Source organism: Fukomys damarensis, unplaced genomic scaffold, assembly GCF_012274545.1.
Source record: "Fukomys damarensis isolate Sample0158 unplaced genomic scaffold, DMR_v1.0_HiC HiC_scaffold_3, whole genome shotgun sequence".
Taxonomy (NCBI): Eukaryota; Metazoa; Chordata; class Mammalia; order Rodentia; family Bathyergidae; genus Fukomys; species Fukomys damarensis.
The window spans coordinates 18,179,509-18,202,951 of record NW_022900915.1 but is presented as its reverse complement, the minus strand read 5'-3'; the positions used below and the strand labels follow the sequence as shown (position 1 = coordinate 18,202,951).

At 45.5% G+C, this 23,443-nt stretch overlaps 1 protein-coding gene across 2 annotated transcripts in view; it reads right to left on the bottom strand.

Moving 5' to 3' along the window:
- Sil1 (SIL1 nucleotide exchange factor) overlaps positions 1–23,443 on the bottom strand; it is a 255,643-nt gene that overhangs the window by 13,936 nt on the left and 218,264 nt on the right. For both annotated transcript variants that reach the window (XM_010613783.3, XM_010613784.3), the window contains one exon: positions 192–288. In XM_010613783.3, coding sequence (XP_010612085.1) covers positions 192–288 — 97 coding nt within the window. The remainder of the gene's footprint in view (positions 1–191; positions 289–23,443) is intronic.

Sequence of the window (23,443 nt, the reverse complement as noted above, 5' to 3'; positions counted from 1 at the left end):
TGTGTGTGGGGACTGGGGGTGCCCTGCTGGAGCTGTGCCAGGCCCCCAGGCACACTACCGTCTGCTGCAGTTGTGTGTGACTTCTTCCCTCACCTCATCAGGTGACTCTTGGGGCCCTGAGGATGGCATGCATAGGAAAGGGGCCCACAGATATGCTAGGCATTGGGCAGGAGAAACGGGCAGAAATTTACCTTTTTCTTAGCAGTGGGGGGCTGCTCTGTGGCCAGAATGACCAGTAGCTTCTGCAGGGCTCCCCCTTCAATGGCCTCCACCTGGACCTTCGGGTTGCTAGGGGAAGAAGCACAGGAAACCTGGGTGGGACTATTCCACCCACCCAGGGGTCCATAGTGATAGACACCATACCACCCAGCAGCACAAGGAGCAGTTCCTGGGCGCCTAGGACAAGCTAGAACTCAGCAGGGGAGACAAAGACTAATGAGTATGGATATAGCACAAGTGACAGCGCTGAGAGCCCTATGCTAGCCTACCACTCCTCAGAGCCGAAGCCAGCAGGCTGGGGGAACTGGGAGGTGCATCTCCTCTCCACTGTAAGGTTATTCCACCACTGAGGCAGCCTTCGAAGGTCCACAACCCCAGGGACATCACATACTGGGCAGCACTAACTGCAAAGTCTGTTCTTTTGTGTATGGGGCTCCTGGAGGCCAAAGCCAGAGTCCCCTTTCTCTCCTCAGAGAGCATCAGAGAGCTGCAGAACACATGTGTGGGAGGAAGGCAGGTGGGAAGCACGAGACCCAGGGAGTTTCTGAACACCAGAGCAGGGCTTCACACAGGACCAAGCACCACCTGTCCTCCAGGCTATACACAATGAGCTGCTGTGACCTTTCCTATCCCTGGATTCTGTGCTCAGCACAGAGCCTGCCACACCACAGGAATGAATGTATAAACACATGTCCAACCAAGAATGTGCCAGCAGTCAAGCAGACCACAAGGAAACACTCAAAACCAGGTGCTGCCTCAGGGCCTCCTCTGCCACCCCAGGCTGCAGGAGCAGTGATATCATTAAAACAAATATCTCAGGCCCACCCTCCTGGTGAAAGAAGGGTAGCCCTCCATTAGGGAGTGTGCCAGGCAGCCAACACAGCTGAGATCTCCAGCAAGTCAACTTTATGTTGGCTCCTTGCTTTCTAAAGTCACATAAATGATCGGTTAAGGAGACATGTCTTAGCCTGGCAGTGGTACATGCCTGGAATCCTGGAAGGCTGAGGCAGAAGGATCGCCAAGAGTTCACCGTCAGCTGGGCTACACAGTGAGTTCAAGCAACCAGAACAACACAGGGAGACCCTATCAAAAAAAAAAAAAGAAAGAAAGAAAAGAAACAAAAAGGAGCACATGCCTAGCAGAGACCTGTGTGGTCAGGCCCTCAGGGAAGGTCAAGGCTCCTCAATCCAGCCTCCTACTGATGAGGCCCCAGAGAGGACAGAGCACAGGCATACAAAAAGCCTGAAGCCAGTAGCATGTGGAGGGCCAGGACGGGGCAGACAGTGACTGTCACACCCATCCAGACAGCACCCCAAAGGTATCATGGTTTACCAATGTGTCTGTAAGTCTCTGGCCACCTATTTTTCGCAGGGTCTCAAGTTCTACCCCAAAGCACCTGCTCCTCTTAACCTCACCCCTCTTAACTAGGGGCCCTGAAAGGATCCTGGATGGCATGGCCCCTAACCCAAAGCTCAGCAAAAAAGGGGAAATAGGGAACAGGAGAGACAGATTGGCATGCAGCAAATGCCCTCAAACATGGCCCAATGGAGCGATGCAGGGCTGGAGGATGTCCCTTCTGTTCCCACAGGAACCAGCCTCAAGGTTCAAAACAGACTGGCACACGGAACCAAGTTTTCCCACTATAAAACAGGAGCATCTCCCCCTGCACCTCAGATCCTCTCACTAGAAAGGGAGAGGTGTCTGCCTGGGAGCAGCCTGGAGGTGGGCTGGAGCCCTGGGAAAGGGAGGCTGACAGTTCCTTTCAGCAGGTAGGAGACCTGATACAGGGGGCCTAGGAGCAAGGCCTCTCTCCTGCCACCTGCTCCGCACTCCACCCCCAACTTAAGCAAGGCAGCTGTTTCATCAACGCATGAGCTAATTAGTGTCATCTTCTTCCATCATGTGCATGAGAAACGCTCACCCACAACAGGCAGGTCTAGAAGAGAAGAAGACCATCTTGTGAAATTCACACAAACATTAAATGCTGCCGCCCAAAGGAGGAATCCAGACCTGACAGCACATCAGCCTCAGGGAGCACCTCTTGGATCCCTGTCTCCACCAAGTAATGAAGACAGGCCCCTTCAAGACAGTGCACACACACTTCACAGGACTATCATGAGGATTTCAGTGGATCACCCAGGGCTGGGCAGCCAGATCTCATCCATCAGTACAGAGAGAAGTTCTCCTCTTTAAGTGGTGGCTGGCAAGAACCAGGTGCTGCCTGCAGCCATGCCAATAGCAGCCCACCCATCCAGAGTAGGAGAAAATGAATTTCAAACACAGGGGATATAAACTAGAGAGAAGAGAGCCTGAGGACCCTTCATAAGCTGCCACTTTCACAGGTAATAAATCCACACTTTTACCTGCAGCAGAGCCCCGAAGGGCCTGGCTGGGTACAGCAGGACTGTGCTGAACATGTGCCTGAGGAAGGTCAACCTTGTCAGCTTGGGCCTGCACTCTGCCTGGCCTTTTCACCAAAGCAGCTTAAACAAGATGCTGCACTAACACTAGCTCCTCTACCTCAGTGGCTCTCATGGCCTCAGGGATCCCACAGAACACCCTTCTGGAATAGCCTCATAGCCCTGCTCTGCTAAGGGACTGAGAAACAAACAAAAGAAGGGTGGGAAAACCCAGGCCTGAGTCTCCACATGGCTGCCAGTCCAACCTAACGGGGACAGCAGAGTTGGGAGTATCCTACACAGGAGCCCCCAAAGCAGACCCACTCTCTCTCCCAAGGCAGCTTAGCCTCTGGTTCTCAGGGCTCCTGCTGCGCACATCAGGGGAGTAAAGTCTCAGGATGCACAAAGGCCAGACTCTGGAGGACTCTGAAAGTCCTGCGAAAGTGGGACCTCGTGCAAGTCCCTTGACTTGATTTCTACATGGGCGGCAGAGCTAAGACTTGTGCTAAAGATACATTAGCTCACAAATGCCAAAACGCTAGCCAATGTGGTGCAGTCAAAAGATTGCACTTAGAGAGACCACACAAAAAGGCCCATCCACACCCCTGGGAACACAGTTTTCTGCTTGGAGGCCTCAAGCATGTCTACCCCACGTTCAATGCTCTCCACCCATGGGCTCTGACCTCATTGGAGAAGGCCAGTCCTGGTGGTTGGAAGGTGGGTGTCCTGACAGTTGGGGATTTCTGTGAGTTGACATGCCTGAAGCCTGGCTTGTTCCTCAGTGACACCAGTGGTGCTGGTGTACTCAAAGTCAACAGAAGGATATTAAGGATGCAGACTGTCTCTGAGCAATAAATGAGAATAAACCTTGTTCAGGGCTAAGGCGGCTGGACTGAATAAATACCATTAGCATTTGGATTATTGGAATGTTCACAATCAGCAGGCAAGTCAGCTGTCTGTGTACAGAGGGACAGCAGCAGCTGCTACTCTATAAATCTTGAGGGGGTGACTGAAGAAATGGAAATGATTGCATTTGCAGAAGCAAAACAGTTTGGGTCAGGGTGACAGCAATATGGGCTAACTGCCAAGGGTCAGAGGTCATGTTCTAGTGAACTACAGCTGAGCAACAGTGTGGGCAGGAGTGAGGGTGGGGAGGCAACCACAGGAGAGAGCAGCCAGGTGGATCAGGGGCCCCTAGGGTTGCTGCCTAGTACAGACCCAGAGGCTACTCTTTTCCGTGCCTGGCACTCAGGACTGGCTGCATAATTTTCAGGCCCCCACACAATATGGAAAAGCAAGGGCCCTTGTTTAAAGATGATCAGAATTTCAAGATGGCAAGTGCAGAGCACTGTTATGGTTTATATCTAAATGTCTCCCCAAAGTCTCATGCGCTTACAGCTGGGGCTTTGCGGGAAGTGACTGGATCATGGATTCATCTAATCCACTGATGAATTTAGCTTATAGTTAAATGTGATGTTGGGATGTGAAGCCTGGTCAGAGCAGTTGGGTCACTGGGGATGTGGCCTGGAAGGGTCTATCTCCCTCCTCCCCGCTTAATCTCTCTCTGCTTTCTGCCCAGCCATGCCCCTTTGCCATGCCAGCCAACCATGGACCTCTACAAACTGAACGGGAATCAGCCTCTTCTGTCTTAACTTGGTGTTGAGTATTTTGTCCCAGCAATGAGACAGTGACTAAGACAAGGATCAAAAAGTTTGGGCACTTCTAAATGCAGGACCCTATGTGACTGCCCACAGCACAGGGCCACCAAGGTGTGTGCACAGCAGGTGATCTCCACAAAAACCCTGCTCAGGGATGAATCGGAACAGGGATGAAAAGTGTGTGAAGCAGTGAATAAGCAGGAAAACTGGAAAAGATAAAGCTCAGGGACAGAAAATAAGGCTGACCTTAAGGTTAGCTAAATCACGAAGCAGAGCTTTCATGGGCCAGACTGAGGAATGAGTTGTCTGATGAGGCCTCCCATACTTTTAAGGGGACAAATACTCCTGTTCATTCTCTTAACAGAGGAGAACACCACAGTTCTGAAATGCCCAGAGAAGATGCCATGCACAGGCAGGGGCACATCTCCAGGCTGCCAGGTGAGCTCTATGTGACTGTGACTGGTGGAATGTGCGTGCTTCCTCTTGCCCAGAAAGATTCTTTCTCTGGTGTCTATATCCAACACGTGGCCTCGGTCATCTACCAAACACAGATCTGTAGCATACATAGATAGTCCTGTAGCATCTATAATATAAATATTTTGTAGGGAGGCACTTAGGGATCCATAATGGTCTGGCATCTAGGGATGAATACTGGGTAAAGTTATCAGCCAAGATAGAGACAATTACCAACTTGAATAAAAATGGAGCAAGTCCACCCAAAAATATATGTGCTGCCGAAGTGGGCACAAAAGTCCACGCAAAAATAAACAGTGCATCTAACTCTTCTACATGAAAGTGCAGTCCCAAATGAAACAAAACTCTGGCTTTTAACGTGAGCCTCATACTACCTGAGTGTCATGGGAAGCACACTGGGGCCCTGTGAAGTTTCATGTGGACCTGGGAAAGGCAGGGCTTCCTCTTGGCCCTTCAAGGACAGATCCCAATCAGAAGCCATTCACTTAAGTAAATGTGGGTGCCCACAACACGTAAGAGTGATAGTGCTCAGAAGAGCGGTCTAGACTCTTTCTAACACCGCCTCCCCACCTACTAGAGGGAGGGAGGGCAAATAATCTTCCCAATGGACATCTGGCAGCTTTCAAATATTGCCCTGCCTCACAAACACCTGGCATTTATTTTTCTTAAATCATTTCGGAAAAATTACAGAAAATTATACCAAAAAAAATCAAACGCAGAAAATTAGAGAGAATAATTCGTGGTGTATGGGGGATACCTTCCATCGAGATGCATCAATGTTAATACTTACTCTATTTATTTTTCTTTTTTTTCTCTCTATCTACACTTTGTCCCCCCACTGCTTGGGATTGAACCCTGGGCCCCATACATGCTAGGTAAATGCTCTACCACTGAGGTGCACCCCGAGGACCCACCTCTAAATATTCATACATTCGTTCTTTTCACAAGTATGAGAATAGGTTACAGGTCTGATGCTCCTTTACCCCTAAATATATCCCAGGAACACAAACACTGTACAATTACCTGATCAGAAAACTAATGTTGCAATGATTTTTATTTATTTGGTACCGGGGATTGAACTCAGGACCTTGTGCTTGCGAGGCAGGTGGCAGCACCACTGAGCTACATTCCCAGCCCCTGCAATGATTTTTAGACATTCAGATCCTGCCCAATGTCCCAATAATACCCTTCTCAGAAAAAATAACTTTGGTCCCAAGTCCGTCCAGGTCCACATGCTGTAGGCAGGAGCTTGTCTTTTAGTCTCCTTTAATCTGGAACTCCTCCTCATGCTTTGTCTTATATGACATTGACATCTTAGACGAGTACAGGCCATTTACAGAATGTTCCTCAGTTTAAATGTCCGATATGTTTTTCTAAGATTGAGGTTATGTGTTTTGGCAGGAATACCACAAAAACAATGTTGCGTCTTTCTCGGTGCATCACACCAGGAAGCACATAATGTCAGTCAATCTCACAACTGGTCATGTTCACTTTGATTACTCAGTTATGTGGGGTATCTGCCAGATTTCTCCACTACAAAGATACTATTTATCCCTTTGAAATGAATGAATATTTTGTAGGAAGGCACTTTGAGATAGGAGGACAGCCTGTTCCTCATCAAACTTTCACCCACTAGCTTTGGCATTCGTTGACAATTCTTGCTTAATTATTACTATGCTGTTTGTCAAATGATGATATTCAAACTCTACCACTGCATCTATCATTTATTTGTTGGCACTCTACTTGAAATAACAGATCTTCCTTCTTCCCCATTCATTTATTTGTAACAGTATCATTCATGGATTATTTAATCTAGGGCAGTGGTGGTGAACCTATGGCATGCATGCTGCAGTGGGCTTTTGTATCACTGAAAGTTTTAAAAGGTTCACCATCAGCGATCTAGGGGATATAATCCACCTTTGCCATTTCTGGATGCTCAAATTATCCTTAATCACCAGTGCCTTTTCACACTGGCTTCTGTGCTTTTCTGACATGATTTCCTCATTCTTTGAGAGTACTTCCTCACTTTCTGGCACAAGATGTAAGTTACTACACTAGTCCTGTGCCAGCCATGGAACCGGCCATTTCTCCAAGGTACACTTATTTATCTTCTTTTTTGCAGTAGTGGAAATTAAACCCAGGGCCTTGCACATGCAAGGCAAGAGATCCACCACTGAGCTACTACCTCTCAAGGCCTTTTACTCTGAGACAGAATCTTGCTAAATTACACAGTCTGGCCTTGAACTTGCAATCCTCCTCCCTAAGTCTCCTAAACAGCTGAGATGTCAGTCATATACCATCACTCCTGACTTAAGGAACACCTCCTTTGGGACACTTTTTGAAAGTCCTACTCTGCATATACTTAATCACAATCGCAGAAGACACAGCTCCAAAACTTGCTTTTTCACAAGTGACCCACATTACTATGTTCTGAGAAGCAGCATTTGGAATAACTAGACCCAAAGCTTAAGCTCTGATCTAGTACAGCATCTCTGATAACTGCTGCCCAGAACCTGAAGACTTAGAGCAGTAGAGAGATCACCATCAAACAAGACAGCCTCATGCCAGTTTTATACTCTTCCAAATGTTAGAAAAATCACCTGATGTTGATGTGAAATCTGCTTTCATGAAGCTTATGCGTAAACCAACCGCTTTCGAGTCTGCCCTGTCAAAGTGGAGAGCTGCCACCACAGGTCAGCACTTCTGAAGCTGAGGAATGCCAAAGGCAGCTTCTTTTTCCCAACCTGGAATCTCGAGATCCTATACTCATTCACTTTGTGCAACCCTTATCTTCTAGACAATGCTCTGTAGGATGCTTCATACCCTAATGAACTCCTGAAGATATGGTGCCCACACCCACTTGCTGGGTCCAGTCTTGCAACCTCTCCAGAGTCCAGTGGGGCCAGCAGCCTCTATCCCTGGGGAAATACTCCCCCTAACCCTTGAGGCCACCTCTGGGTATTTGGCAGGCACATCCCAGAATCAACTTTGGGTCTTCCTAGGTCAAATCCCTGGAGCCTGTTCATGTGATCCTCTGATGAGCCAGGGGTTACCCACCATGGCCCCAAACCTAAATGTGGTAAATAAATATTTATTAAATAAATATTGGGCTGGGGATTTAGTTCAGTGGTAATGTCTCCTGACTTGCAAGTGCAAAGTCCCATGTTAGAGCACCAGCACCAAAAAAAAAAAAGCAAAAACAAAAAAGAAGAAATATGGGCTGGGGATTTAGCTCAGTGGTTCTGGTGACTGTCTTGCAAGCGCAAGGACCTGAATTTGATCCCTGGTACCAAAAAAAAAAAAAAAAAAAAATATGCCCTGTCAAAGTGGAGAGCTGCCACCACAGGTCAGCACTTCTGAAGCTGAGGAATGCCAAAGGCAGCTTCTTTTTCCCAACCTGGAATCTCGAGATCCTATACTCATTCACTTTGTGCAACCCTTATCTTCTAGACAATGCTCTGTAGGATGCTTCATACCCTAATGAACTCCTGAAGATATGGTGCCCACACCCACTTGCTGGGTCCAGTCTTGCAACCTCTCCAGAGTCCAGTGGGGCCAGCAGCCTCTATCCCTGGGGAAATACTCCCCCTAACCCTTGAGGCCACCTCTGGGTATTTGGCAGGCACATCCCAGAATCAACTTTGGGTCTTCCTAGGTCAAATCCCTGGAGCCTGTTCATGTGATCCTCTGATGAGCCAGGGGTTACCCACCATGGCCCCAAACCTAAATGTGGTAAATAAATATTTATTAAATAAATATTGGGCTGGGGATTTAGTTCAGTGGTAATGTCTCCTGACTTGCAAGTGCAAAGTCCCATGTTAGAGCACCAGCACCAAAAAAAAAAAAGCAAAAACAAAAAAGAAGAAATATGGGCTGGGGATTTAGCTCAGTGGTTCTGGTGACTGTCTTGCAAGCGCAAGGACCTGAATTTGATCCCTGGTACCAAAAAAAAAAAAAAAGAAATATGAAGTGTTAATAAGCAAAAATGAAGTTACAAAAAAATGTGGATGGTATGACACCATAAATTTACTTCTGTGTGGCAGTATTTTCTTTAAAAAAAAAACTATGAATATGGATTGTTATAATTTTATTTATAAAATTAAAAATCTGAAAAAAATTTGTTGAGACAAGGTCTCAATATGTAGTTCAGTCTGGCCCTGAACTACTATGGAGCCCAGGCTGGTCCTGAACTCATGGCAATCCTCCTGTCTCAGCCTCCTCTGTACTAGGATTACAGGTGTGCATCACCACACGTGCCTTAATAACAAAATTTAAACATCGCTTTACTAACTGGGCCCTCTACCCTAGTCTGTCACTACTTCTTAGGGGCCTCATTCTGTCATGTCTCCAATGCACTGGTTAACCTTTCCCATCATGTCATCTACTTGTTGCCATGTCTTCACGTAAGAAGGAAAACGGAGGATGGACAGGACAGTTTGACAGCCCCAGCACATCACTGCTATGACACCGAGCCAGTTATAAACAAGCACTCAGGGGCTCTGTTTCCAGTGCTACAACTCTGCATGTCTTCACCATTTTTTCTCTGCCTCCTCTATCAGATTCTCATGAGATTCTGTTGAATGCTTTTCTGAAATGCAGACTTCTCTGTGCCTCTATCACTGGCCTAATCCCTCAGCCTGGCAAATCTTCCTGAAAAGGGAAATCAGAAGAGAGAGGAAGCATGAGGGAGTCTCCTGGGGATGTGCATAAGTTTCTCACTTGGGTGGTGGTTAAGTGGGTGTGTTCATGTTTAGTAATTTATTAGGCGGTATGTGTTAAGACTGACATGCTTTTCTGTATAATGAAAAGAGGGAAGGAGGGAAGGAGGGAAGGAGGAGGAAAGGATGAATTTAAGCATTAAACTAGTTTGCAAGACCTGTTTTTACAGAGCCCACATTAGATCCAAGGAATCATTTTTTCTCTCTAGAAATATTCATAAATCACATCTAAAATAGCTTGCTCTGTTATTACAAAAACAGGAACAGCCATCTTGTCTTCTTGACCTCTTTCAACCCCCATAATGCCATAAAGATTAAAACATACACACACACACACACACACACACACACGTACGTCTAGAGGTGATGCTTGTAAGATTTCATTTGGCATCTTTCAACTTTAATTTGGAGAAGCCAGTGGCTTGTTAACTCCATTCTTACACTCTTGGTCTCAAGTTCCTCTTAAATATGCTTGTTTTACTCTTTCCCTCAGGATGTCCATTCTTTTTTTTTTTTTTTAAATCAGGGATCAAATTCAGGGCCTTGCACTTGCCAGGCAGGCGCAGTGCCACTGAGCTACATCCCCAGCCCCCCATTCTCCTTGAAAAAAAAAAGGCACAGGCAAAGCAGGACAAGAAAGGCCAGAGAAGCCTCTCTGTTACCTGCTACACTGCATCGTCTTACAGAAGCAGGTGGCCTACACCTTCTATGTCACTCCTGTCAGAATTTTAGTTGCTCAGGTCCTTTTGCCATTCTTAGCTATCTCCCAGGGCTCACCTAACTGGTATTCCTGATAGTGCTCTCACAGGTTTGGACCTTTCCTCATTCTTGGTTACAGGTCCCTTTCCTCTTTAAAACACCTTAATTCTAACTGTTCCACATGTAGCCTGTAGGTCCCTTAGGTGTTCCTTTTGTGCTCCTATAGGAATCACTTGTGACTCTAAGCATATCTAATTTTTCAGACTATGAGTCATCCTTCCTTTCAAAGCTCTTGTTCAGACATCCTAACTACTTTTCCAGGACCTTCTAAATTTGCTTTACTCAAAACTCAAAGCCAGAGACTTGTATCCCCCTAGGCTTCTCCCAAAATGGTCACTTTCTGCTCAAGTTCCCCAAACAAATCCTTCTCGTTGCTCAGAATATGATTTCAGGGAGGCTCTTTTTCTTATTTATTCCTTAATCTTCTTAGATATAAGACTATCAGAAAAGTGAGCTAAAATTTCAAATAAATCAAGAATTTATTAGAACCTTGTTTTTATTTTGTTTTGTGGTACTGGGGATTAAACTCAGGGTCTTACGCATGTTAGGCAAGTGTTCTACCACTGAGCTACATCCCCATCCTTCTTTTTTTTTTGAGACAGGGTCTGGCCTAGTTGTCCAGACTTGCCTAGGAACCTGCAATCCTCCTGTCACAGTCTCCCAGGTATCTGGGATTACTGGTGTATGCTCCCATGCCAAGCTGAAACCTTGTATTTTGTAGAAGCAGAGTCCCAGTGCTCATAGTGCGACACCATTTTGCTTCTGCACCAATTTTACAATCTCAGTGCAGAAAGTCTCTTCTGTAGAGAGGATAGAAGTTGACAATGATCCCAGCTGAGGACTTGTTGGTTTGTGGGTCTTGTGATGACTAAAAAACCAAAACTTTGAATCTTTTTTTCATCAGAGAGTCCAAACTCAGTAAGCAAATTGGTAAATTAGTGCTATGGTAGAGTCAGACACACATCGGTTCAAGACCTAATTCCAGGGATTTCAACCTGTGTGAGTGAAATAAATTACTAAACCTTCGTGTATCTCGCTTTTCCATATGTTATTTTAGACTGAGAATTGAACCCAAGATTTTCACATGGAGCTATACCCCCATCCCTTTTAAAAATTTTGAGATAGGATCTAACTAAGTCACTAAGTTGCCCAGGCTGGGCTCAAACTTGCTATTCTCTTGCCTCAGCCTCCCAGAATGCTGACATAGGCTTATGCATTTATAAAATTAGGATTAATAATAACATTATTTCATGGGATTGTTGTAGATATAATAAAGTTATATAAAGTTCCTGAGCACCGGGATAATAGTTGTTCTATCATAACATACTGTACTACTTACCCTACCAGCTCCTCTGACAGGACAGACAGAGACAGCACAGAAGGAATTCATGGGAGAGAAATGTAATTAACAGGCTAATGGGAGAGACTGGAAGGAGGGATCAAAGAAGCTAATTAGAATGGGCTAAAGGGAGACCACAGCGTAGGGAACATGGAAGAGAGAGGGCTAAACAGAATTATCTGTGGCCTATAATTATTCAAAGAATGTCTCTGAATAACTGTCTCAAGCAGTCTGAGGGACGCAAGGTAGGAGGAGTAACAAGGTTAAGCAGAAGCAAATTTAGGCTAAAGCACATGGGAGATTTTTCGTACACTGAGAGAGGGTGATTTTAGGTCATCTACACCAGCTGGGGGGGGGTAAATCTGTCCCTACAGGTGCTGGTGGTGGAGTGAAAGCAGAGAAGGCCAGATCCTGCAGGGCAAAGGGGCTCCAGGAAAACTAACGGGCCAATTCTGGCTCCAAGCTCTAGGCAACACCGCCTGTTGCAGGCCCTGTGTGGCTCAGCGTAGAGACTCCCTATTCACCCAGACCCTGCTCTCCACAGTTCCCAGGTGTGTGCTGGGAAACCAGATGCCCTCCCCCACTTCCCCATGCCCTTCCCCTCTGTGTGCACTAATAAACTCAATAAATGTGTGTATCTCACCGGGTGAAAAACCATCCCCTCAATCAGAGTGAATGAAATCAAGCAAGGCCTATTTTGCTTTTGCTACACAACTGTAGAAATGTTTATGAATGAGCCATCTCTTAATAGCAAAAGAAAAAGCAATGATCGTGGGATGGTCTACAGCTGAAAATGACAACACTGCAATGCTTCGTTTACAGGATTTGGAAGTTGTATAGACTACAAATTTTTCTTCTGTGCAACATACATAACAAATCCCCAAAATATCCTTTGTTTGCTGAGGTTTTTGCTCAGATATTTAAGGTTTCTGACAGTTTAAATATGGTGAACAGTATGGTGAACCATCCAAATATTTTGCATCATTGGTATTTGGATAAATCTTTATGAACAATTAGCTCTAGTTCCAAGAGGGAAATGCAGCACCCAGGCTCCCAGTTCTTCATGGTGCTGATCAATGTGGCTTCATTGGCCAGCTTCATGGCTCCCACTGGGCTTCCTGGTGCCAGCCACTTCCCTCATGTAATAAAGGAGGGAACATCTGTATACTCTCCATCCTGGCTCAGAGTTCACCAGGTCTCACTCCAATTTAAGAAGGACACAGAGCTGAGACAGGAGGATTTCAAATTTGAATCTAACTGGGCAACTTAGTGAGCCTTTATCAAAATAAAGCAGAAAAATGGCTGGGGATCAATCTTCAATTACCACCCCCCACCCAGAAAAAGGAGGACTTTTTTTTTCCCCTTTGCCTTTTTCCCCTAGTGGCTACTGAACCCAGAACTTCTCAAGCATGCTAAGCAGACACTCCAGCATTCAGCTGCATCCTGAGTCCTAGAGCTTCCTCTAAAGTAGGTACAAAACTAGAAGATCTGACCTTCACATTAGGCTCTTTGGCTAGATGCTACAATAGGGGCCAGAAAGAAATTAAAGAGTTTCCATTTTAATTTTTTACAACTAGAGGAAAATTTCAGTTACTTATAGCTTGTGGAGACAGAATGATGGGTGGTTTCCTTTATGACTGCTATTTGTCTGAGTTTCTTTGTCCAGTCAGCTGGTGGACACACAGTGACTTGGCCCAGCATGCACAGGGTCTTCAGCTAAGTATTTTGGGGCCAGAGTAAAGAATGAACATGGTTCCTGCCTCTATCACACAAAATGAACAGTCAATAGAGACATGCAGAAAGAGAGAGAGAGAGAGAGAAAGAGAGAGAGAAGGTCACTGTGCAAGAGGATCACCTAGACAATGGAAGGCTTGCTCAGGGAGGCTTCATGGAAGAGTGACCTTGGCAAGATTCAAAAATATTACGACAGGAAGTAAAGGCTAAAATTTTGTATTACCCAACTTGAGTCACCTTCCATAGATTCTTTTAACTCTGTTTCTGATAAATAATTAAAAGGCTGTCTGCTGGAATCATTCTAATGTCAAAGAAAAAGTTACACTCAAATAGTTAATGTTCAAAATGTAAATGGTTTAAGATTCAGCAATTGTTGCTGAATCAAACACAAAATCTCTATGGCTTGAAGAGCAAGGGAAACAAAAGGCTTGCCAATTTAGTGCTCATTACCAACAGACTGGCTGAATTTTAGATTGCAATTTAAAAGAAAAAAAAAATTTTAACTAGTCCAAGTGTGAACTGACATATGCACAGTAGTTTTCAGCTGCCTACAAATGGGGTAAGAACACGCCTGAATGTGACTTATACGTGGCATGACCAAGGTGGGTCTGGGAAGGGGTCCTAGCAAGGATCCATCTCCAGGATCTAGGGGCAGGGCCTGAGGCCAAGCAGAACCCTGGCAAGAAGGCCCTGGAAAGGTGATGATGCCACCAGGGGTTGAGGGCAGCTCTGTGGACACGTACAGAATAGTTTATTCAGCAAGCTTATTAGTAAGGCACCTAGCTAGAGGAAGGGTCTGAGACAGAACTAGGTAATCACCCATACTGATAAAAATTAAAATAGCACACAGTGAACTAGGACTTTGGACAAAGAATGAACTTTCTCAGGTAACATGGAATGCAGCCCACATCCCACAAAATCTCCTGAGTTTTTAGGAATTTAAACGCACTGAACTTTCACAGGAAGCATAGAATGCAGTAACAATCCCTACTAAAGGGGGTATAGCTTCTCCCTACTAAGCTCCTGAGTTGTAAGGAACTTAAAGTGCAAAATAACCGGTTTTTTTTTCCTCTAAAATCCCAGTATCCTTTGAACTACAGGTGTTGAAGAACTGGGTTAAAGAGCCTGCGTTCCAATTGGTCATTTTAAACCCACAGAGCCACCGGTGATAGGTGGTCACTAAACAGATGAGCAATTTCTGTGCTCTACTTATCTATTAAGTAGCTCCGAAGGGAGAAGCCATGCTGCCACCCACTCAGGACCCTCCCGGAAACCCAGGAGCTAGTCTCATTTCCAATAAAACTCTCCTAACCTCCTTTGCTTCAAGACTTCCTTCCTTGATGTTGTGAGACCATCTGACATCTAACAGGCTGGGAGTTGTTTTTTCCATATCAGACAGTCAGCCCCAGTGAGCTCCTTCCTTCAGAGGCTGGAGGAGGGGCTGGCTGCTGCCTAGGGAGGCGGAAGCAGCAGCTCTGCTCTCCGTCCTCTTTTTGGCCTTGTCAGACACTTGCATGAGCCACAGTGGGACTCCCGCCCTGCAGAATCTAACTGTAAGCCCAGTGACCCCCACTGCCCTCAAGTCTGGTCTTTTGTGGTACGTTTGTGGGGTGCTAAGAACTTTTGTCAATTCTCTTGCACATTGAGTTATAAAAGTGGTTAAAATTTTAACATCTGGGATTTCTTTGAGTCTTAAAGACAATTCCGTCTTTCAGGGTACCCTATTAACATGCCACTGCCCCTGGGTTGGGAGGACCAGGCATGTGTAAGTAGGGTGACCACATAATTTATTGTCCAAACCAGAACAATAAAAGAGGGCATGATTAATTACCACAAAGGGACAAAAGGCATAAACAGAACATATGGTCACTCTCTGAACAGAGCTTTATGTTAGGCTTTAAGGAAGATACAAAAATGACCTGTCATGTAAAGGTACAAGATCCCAGTAATGAATGTAGCTGTACTGTCTACCTAGAATGTACCAATAAATTAAATAAAAAAAAAAAACCCAAAAATGAATAAACTACTTTCTTGGTCATAGAAGCTGGTCCTTGAGCTGTGGGGCAAGGGATCCTGGGAAAAGGCCAAGGCTGGGCACTCACAAAGGGACAATTTGGCCCCACAAAGGGAAACATCACGGCAGCCTAGCAAGGTAAAGGTCATGGCCACCAGCTCCAGAGCCAGTTAGATGTGAGTCTGAATCTTGGACTTTCTTTTTTTGTTTTTTTTGAAATGGAGTCTCGCTATATAATTCAGGCTGGCCTCCAACTCATGACACCCCTCCCGCCTCAGCCTCCTGTGATTGTAAGTGTGCGCCACCAAACCCAGCTAGCTTGGACTTCCTTTCTGTATGTCTACATGACCATGGTACAGGATAACTAACCCATCTTTGCCCAAGCTTCCCCATTATCACCCTTACTTGGGAGTGAACATAAGGCCTTCACACTGAGCATAACCTCAGCCTTGTCTTTTTTTTTTTTTTTTTTTTTTTTTTTTTTTGAGACAGGAGCTTGCTAAATCACTACGTTACCTAGGTTAGGCTCTAACTTGCCATCCTCCTTCCTCAGTCTCCCAGAGTGCTAGAACTAAAGGTGTGTACCGCCCACCCACCTGCCCAAACTTCCTTTTCCAAAAAATAAGGGTTGTCTCTTTTTTTAATTCATTGAATTTGTTGGTACATTTTAGGTATACCATATGATGACACTCATCATTGGGAATTTGTATCTTAACATGATATGTCTTGGTTCTTATTCTAAAGGGTTATGTCTTAATATCATTGTGAGGATAAATGAGATACCAAAGAAAACACTAATATGCTCAATATTATTATTAGCAGTATCAGGACTGGCTGTGTACTTAAAACCCCAGCTGCTTCTGCCACTGCCCCAAGTTAGAGGGTGAAAGAAAGGGAGGAAGAGAAAAACCCCAGAAGGGGAAACTTATCCCCCTTCCAAGCCAATCTTCCAGGGGGGCCAGTCTAGGGTCAAGCAGAAGGGCCTTAGCCACAGCAGTTCCTGAGGAATGGCCCATGACCACTCCTCAGGCACTGCCCTGCTTTCCTAGTGCCTCCCCTCCTGGTCTGTTTCACACACTGACCCAGCCTATCTATTTCTGTGTCATCCTCAGCTCCTGACAGTAAATGCCGTCCACGTGGACTCCTCTACACCATTCCTTCAGATGGAACTGACTTTCGAAGGAGTGATTCTGTCCTGATGGCCCCTACAGTACTGTCTGGTAACAGTGGTACATCCTCTTTGTCTTCCTAGGTCTCTAATGTCAGAAATATAAAGGTAAGGGCAGCCCCTCACAGTCATGTAGAAGGTGGCTTCTGGGCTGCCTCCACTCAATAGCTTTCAAGAGCATCTCAAATGTTAGCTGTGTTAATACTATGATAGCTCAGTGAAGCAGAAACTACTACCCACATGTTATGGATTAGAGTTAAAATGTCCCCCAGAAGTCTCATGTATTCAGAGGTGGCCCTTGTGGAAGGTGAATGGAGGTCACCATGGGGAACCATATTCATAGGTGGATTGATCCACTGATGAGACCATGGCTGAACACACTGTTAAGAGATGACACTAGTGGGCAGAGGCAGGTCACTGAGGGTGTGACCTGGAAGGATAGCTTCTTGTCCCTAGTTCTCCTTCCTCTATTTGTTTCCTGGTTGCCAGAATGAACCATTTTCCTCTGCCACGCTGTTTCTACAATAGAGCTAGCTCACGATGGACTGAGTCCTCTGAAAACCACAAGCCAAAATAAACCTTTCTTACTTTAAGTTGGTAGTGGGTATTTTGTCCCAGAGATGGGAAAGTAACAGTACATCCCATTTTAATAATTCATACATTGAGTCACAAAATGCTAAGTAATTTTTTTCCAAGGTCGCATAGTCAATGAGTAGAAGAATCATAAAAGCTCTAGAATGAAAGCTAAGAGACAAGATTCTACTGGGAGTATAGTTGAAAGAACAGGAGCAGGACATGGTGGTGCACACCTATAATCCCAGCCCTTGGGAGGCTGAAGCAGGAGGATCACACGAGTTCGAGGCCAGTCTGAACTACATAGTAAGAACTTGTCTCAAAAATAAATAAATAAATAGGCAGGAGTCTGATTTTCCCCCCAACCTTTGGTTTTTTTGAGACAGGGTCTCTCTATGTAGTTGAGAATGACCTGGAACTCACTATGTAGCCCACACTGGTCTCGAACTCACAGTGATCCTCCTGCCTCAGCCTCCCAAGTGCTGGGATTACAGATGTGCACCACCACGCCCAGCTACTGATTTCACTTCTATTGTTTGTCAAGAAGCCAGACTACTTCACCAAAGATGCTTCTGAGACAGGGCAAATGAAATTATTGCAAGTGTTTTGTTGGTTTTTTTTAGTGCAAAGAATTTAATTTTATTTTTTAAAACTGAGTTTATTGGTACATTTAAGGTCATTGCAAGTGTTTAACATTATGATGCTACTGTCAATATCCTCCACCATTTAGTTTTGGAGCTGGACCCAGAATGGAAAAGGAAAGGGCTTATGTTCACTTCCCGGTACCAAAAAATAGGGAGAACAGCATGGAAAAGGAGAAACCAATTCTTTGGCGAAGGAAGAACAGCTCTAATGGTAGTGGGTTCTTTTGTTTTCTTGAGATAGAGTCTTGCTATGTAGTTCAGGCCAGCCTTGAATTCACTGTGTATCCTAGGTTGGGCTTGAACTCACAGAGATCCTCTTGCCTCAGCCTCCCAAGTGCTGGGATTACAAGCATGCACCACCACACCCGGCAGCACTGGTTTTCAAAATCAGGTCTCTGGCCAACAATACCAGCAGTGGTCTGGGAACTAGGCAGAAATGCAAATTCTCAGGCCGCAGCCTAGCCTGACTAGATCAGAAATTATAGGGGAGGGGCCTGGCCATCTATACTGCAACAAGCCTTCCAGGTGCTTCTAATGCCTGTTTGGGTCTGTGAACCACTGAGAATATCTGTGGAGAGACAGAACAAGCTGTCTCTACTGCCCTGTGCAGAAAAGACCTGCTTCAGAGGTGAGGCAGAGCTCAGATTTTGCAAGACCAGGCCTTAAGGGCCACTGCCAAGAAGATGAAAAGTTCCCAATAAAACCCAGACCTACACGGCCACACTGATCAAAATATAATAAAGAAGAAAAGTCAGAAATCTGACAAAAGGAAAAAGCAGTTCGGTGGGGGACAAAATACAACAATCTTCTGTGGCAGATGAGAAGCATAAAAGGGATGTTAGATGTTCAAAGAACCAAATGTCGAAATGACAAAAAAATACAAGAATAAAGACAAAGTGTGGACATCAGTGCCACACGGGCCTCAGTCTAATGATGGCAGCACAAGGCACAGCACCTCCCCACACACACCCAACTAGAGCCCATCCTTCCCCACCCCCAACACGACAGCCTATGACAGCCTGTATAAATAAACTCGAGGGAAAAAATACCAGCAATTAGTCACTGAATCTTGCTTGTTGGAATGAGGAGAAACTTGTGGAAAGTCACCAGAGGCTCTGGTAGGAAAAGCTCAGCTAAGGAGACCATGTGGTCAGGGTTGGAGTGTGGTCACAGAGGACAAAGTCCTGTGGGCTGCTCCTGCAGTCTTTGATGCCTGCCAAGTCCTAACCTGAAAGGGAAAAAAATGCAGAGCCTGATCACTGGGCTATAATGAGCTCCCTCCCACCTGGGCGCACATCCAAATCTTTCATGTGGGCTTGGATAGGCAGGGCAGGCGGGGAGGGGAGAAAGGGGGATGGGTGGATGGATGAGGGGGCGCAGCAGTGGAGGATGAGGCGCCGAACACACAGACTGTGACCAAAGCATTTCTACCACAGAAAGCCCATGCCACACTTGGATTTGTCGCTGGCCATTGAGGCATGTGCTTTGGAAGTCCTTAACCTTAGCAGCCTTGGTGCTTCTATTCAGGAAGCCTGCTGGAAATTACCCTGCAGTAATATTGACCGCACAACTGGAGGCCATGGGTCTCTCCCCTCCACTCACTGTGGGGCTCCTCCCTACCACTCACCCAACTCTTGACTCCATCCCAGGACAAGGGTAACAGAGACCCCTCCACCCATCCCCTGGGAAATTCCAAACCAAGGCACAGCAGCACTAGACCTCCCTGGATCTCCCTGTATGACCTAGAGCAGTGAAGGCGAACCTTTTAGAGACTGAATACCCAAACTGCAACCCAAAACACACTTATTTATCACAAAGTACCAACAGGCAATTAAACCTGAATGCTTGGCTGCTGAGGCAATGCCAAGGCAACTTGGCTCACATTCCAACAGAGGGCTCTTCATGCCTGCTGTGCAGCACCTGTGCCATAGGTTCACCAGCACTGACCGATTGCAACCTTTCTTCCCCTGGAGCTCACTGAAAGTTCTACATAGACTGCATGTGGGGGGCGGGGGTACTGGAGATCAAACTCGGGACCTTACGCTTGGGAGGCAGGCAGCGGTACCAGGCCTAGACTGCATCTTATAGATACAATCATAACAGCAACTTATGGGAAAGGACATGCACAACAGATGCAGCAGACATGACTCAGCAGCCTGTCAGTCATGCTCTGGAGGACCTCTCCCCATGGAAGGCACCTTAAAGCAGACACGACATTTAAATCCACACCCTACAGCCTTGGAGCCTGGGCCAATTTCATTTCACTGGTGTTAGCCCACTCATTCCAAGAATCACTTTAATAAATTTGGCCAGTGTTTCTTTGCCTTTGTGTGCTATGTCCAATTCACACAAGAACCTGGGAACCCATCCTCTGACCTCATAATCCATGGTAACATCTGGACCAAAAGTGATGGGAGGAGGGCCTCCTTCCCCCAGTGACTCAACTCCACTGAGCTATGCTCTCCAGATTTCTGTCTGCAGGGCCTTTCCCCAATGCCATCCCAGTTCCCATCTTCAACAGCCTAATTCCTAATCCAAGACTCACACAAATACCATCTTCTCAGGGACAACTTCACAGATCACCTCACCCTCATAGGGCTCCTGTTATACCTCATTCTTTTATGCTGTTATCAGACTGATCAAAATCTGCTTCCCGGGAGAAAGGAACCCTTCTCCATTGTTGGTGGGAGTGCAGACTGGTGCAACCACTATGGAAATCAATATGGAGATACCTCAAAGAGCTGGGACTGGAGGTTCCATTTGACCCAGCCATCCCTCTGCTGGGTATCTTTCCAAGAGAATTAAAAGAATCATATCACAGAGAAGTATGTGCACCCATGTTTATAGCGGCACAGTTTGTAATAGCTAAATCTTGGAAACAGCCTATTTGCCCATCCGTTGGAAACTGGATAAAGAAGATGTGGTTTTTCTATAAAATGGAATATTACTCAGCCATAAAGAACGAGAAAATAGATTCATTCATAGGAAAATGGATACATATTGAAGATATACTCCTAAGTGAAATAAATAAGTCACACATGTGTAAATACCAAATAGTTTCCCTGGTGTGAATAATCTGCAATAATACATAAGATCCTAATAAGATTACTGACATTTAGAAATGGGAAGAAAGGAGCTAAAGGTGTAGGGAAGGTGGGATGGGTAGGGGAAGAGTAAAAAGGGAAAAGAAAAAAATGTGAGAGAATGAAAAGATGAAAATAAAGTGTTTGTAGATGGGGAGGGGAGGAGGGGGTGAAGGGAGGGCAGGGGTAAGGGGAAAAAATGAGAATCAAGACTTGTCATGTAGAGGTACAAGATCCCAACAATGAATGTAACTGTATTGTATCCCTAAAATGTACCAATAAACTCAATTAAAGCTGAAAAAAAAATCTACTTCCCCTGCTAAGCCAGGACTGTGCCTTGTCACCTGTTCTTCTGCAACCTCACTCGAGATGGTCCAGCCCAATGCCTGGCACACACTTAACATGAGCTGCCTGGAAAAGTGAGGCCAGAACTCTGTTCACTTCCTGCTGGGACAATGAAGGATCTGTACTGAACCCTGTTACTATGTATGGGGACAGAATGTGCACCTGATCTCTCTCCCTCCCTCCCTTCCATATGCACTCTAAGAGCACACAAGACAGCAGATTTTAGCCAATGCCCTAAATTTTACCTTCCCTTTCCCCTTCCTCCCTTTCTCTATTTGATTTTGTTTGACCAACTCCCAGTAGGTCCTCTTATTGGCACATATCCTCTGGCTGCTTGAGAAAAGGGACATAGTGGAGGGTGTTCAGTGACATCCTCTCCCCAGCTATACTTACCCACAAAGAAAAGTAATGTATAAAACCAAGAGATTAAGCCCTACTGGTATTAACAGACTATTAGGTGGCAGGAGGAGGAGGAAAAAAAAATAGATCAGGAGGCAATCACCTACATAGGGCTTCTGAAATCATCACCAGTAAACATCATCTACTATTGTGATGTATAAAACCAGCCTAACTCAACCCAGTAGAGCAGTGATGGTGAATGCTGCTAGTAGTCTATATATATATATGTCCATGTCACCTCTCTTTAGCTTGACCTCACCTGGCTGCCATCCTTGATAACCATTTTGGCTGAAGACTAGAACCTATACTAGAACCTCTGCTTTCTTTTCTGTCACTCTAGTACCAATCCAACTTTCCAGACCTCTGTCAGGACAGCATGACCTCGGAGATGGCTCCTCAGCCAATCGCCTCTTTCTCCAATACACTAAGTTCAACCAACCACTGATTCACAAAGATCAGTCAGCTCTGCCTAGGGGCCTGATGGGATGGTTGGTGCTGGGGATCTGCTGAGGAGGTCGCACAGAGCCACGCTGAGGAGCAAGAACGCTGGAAGAGGGCAAGGTCAAGTTGACGAATATCATACAATGAGAAAGAACTGCATGAACTGCAATGGCATAATGTAGCATGTAGCATAACAGATGGATAATTAGATTTATTCTAAGAGCAATAAAAGCACGTAATTAAATAAAAATATGGAATAATGAATCTGCCTCAGAGAGACACCTAACAGCTCATGAGGGCCTTGCAGCTGGCACAGTCTGAGAGAGAAGCAGTAGGCAAGAACCTCTAACAATGCCCTGATGTTTTAGGCACAATAAATCCAGTACTAGCTCAAACTGGGCACAGAAGACAGTCTTGTCTCAGAGGGAGATAATCAGACTTGTGGCTCTAAACAGTACTGTGCCATGGGAATATAGTCTCCTGTCTCCATCTGGAAGATGGCAGCCTGAGGTAGCCAAAAAAACTCCCCACCACCAATGTGGTTGGCAAGGCCCCTGTAAAGTCAGACTGACAGACTATATTTATCTCTGCAGAAGCAGAGGCAGAGAGGAAAGGAGGCAAAAATGCATGCACAGATAACAGGATTCACTGCCACCAACAAAAGCAGGTGGAGAAACTTAGAATCAGGCTTCCACTCCCAGAGGCTGGTGGTAAATGATAAGGGTGCAGTTAACACACAAAAAAAAGTGAAGCAAGCACCTAATCTGTGAAAAGCACAGTGTTAGGAACAGAATGGCACCAAGGAAGCATGTTCCCTGGACATGACATTAGCTATTGGGAAGCAAATAGATCATCTGGAAATTGTTGCATTTAATCAGGACTCTGTTTTTAATTGACCAAACTAAATTCAAACTCATCTAAAGAAAATGGAGTCTGTTGGGTCCCATCAGGAAGGATGTCAGAGGTAAAAGCATAGGCTGTATCTCTAGGTTTGGCTTCCCTCTCTAGATAAGGCTGCTTTCTCCAGGCAGGGGTGAGTCTGATGGCAACTGGCAAATGCTAAACACAATCTCACCAGAAACAGCTTCGTGCCCCCAAATGGTGTAAAATTCCAAGAAAGGACGTTGGCCTTGATTGTGTCACATGCCCAGCCATGGACCAATCATTGTACAGATGGAAGGACTGTGAATAGCTAGTCTAGGTCATATGACTGATCCTAATTTGCAAGGGAACAGGTGGGGCACATTGTTCTGATAAAGACCTTACCAAAGAATAGTGTTGCTTTCCAAAGGCAGAGCATAAAGTAATGTTGTTGTTTTTTTGTTGTTGTTGTTTGGCTTTGGTTTTGGGGTTTTTTTTTTTTTTTTTTTTTTTTTTTTTTTTAGGAACTTAAGATGTGGCATTAGGTTGTTTATTTGAGCTTGCTCTGTTTTCCTAGTGTGGGCATTCACTGCTATGAATTTCCCACATAAAACT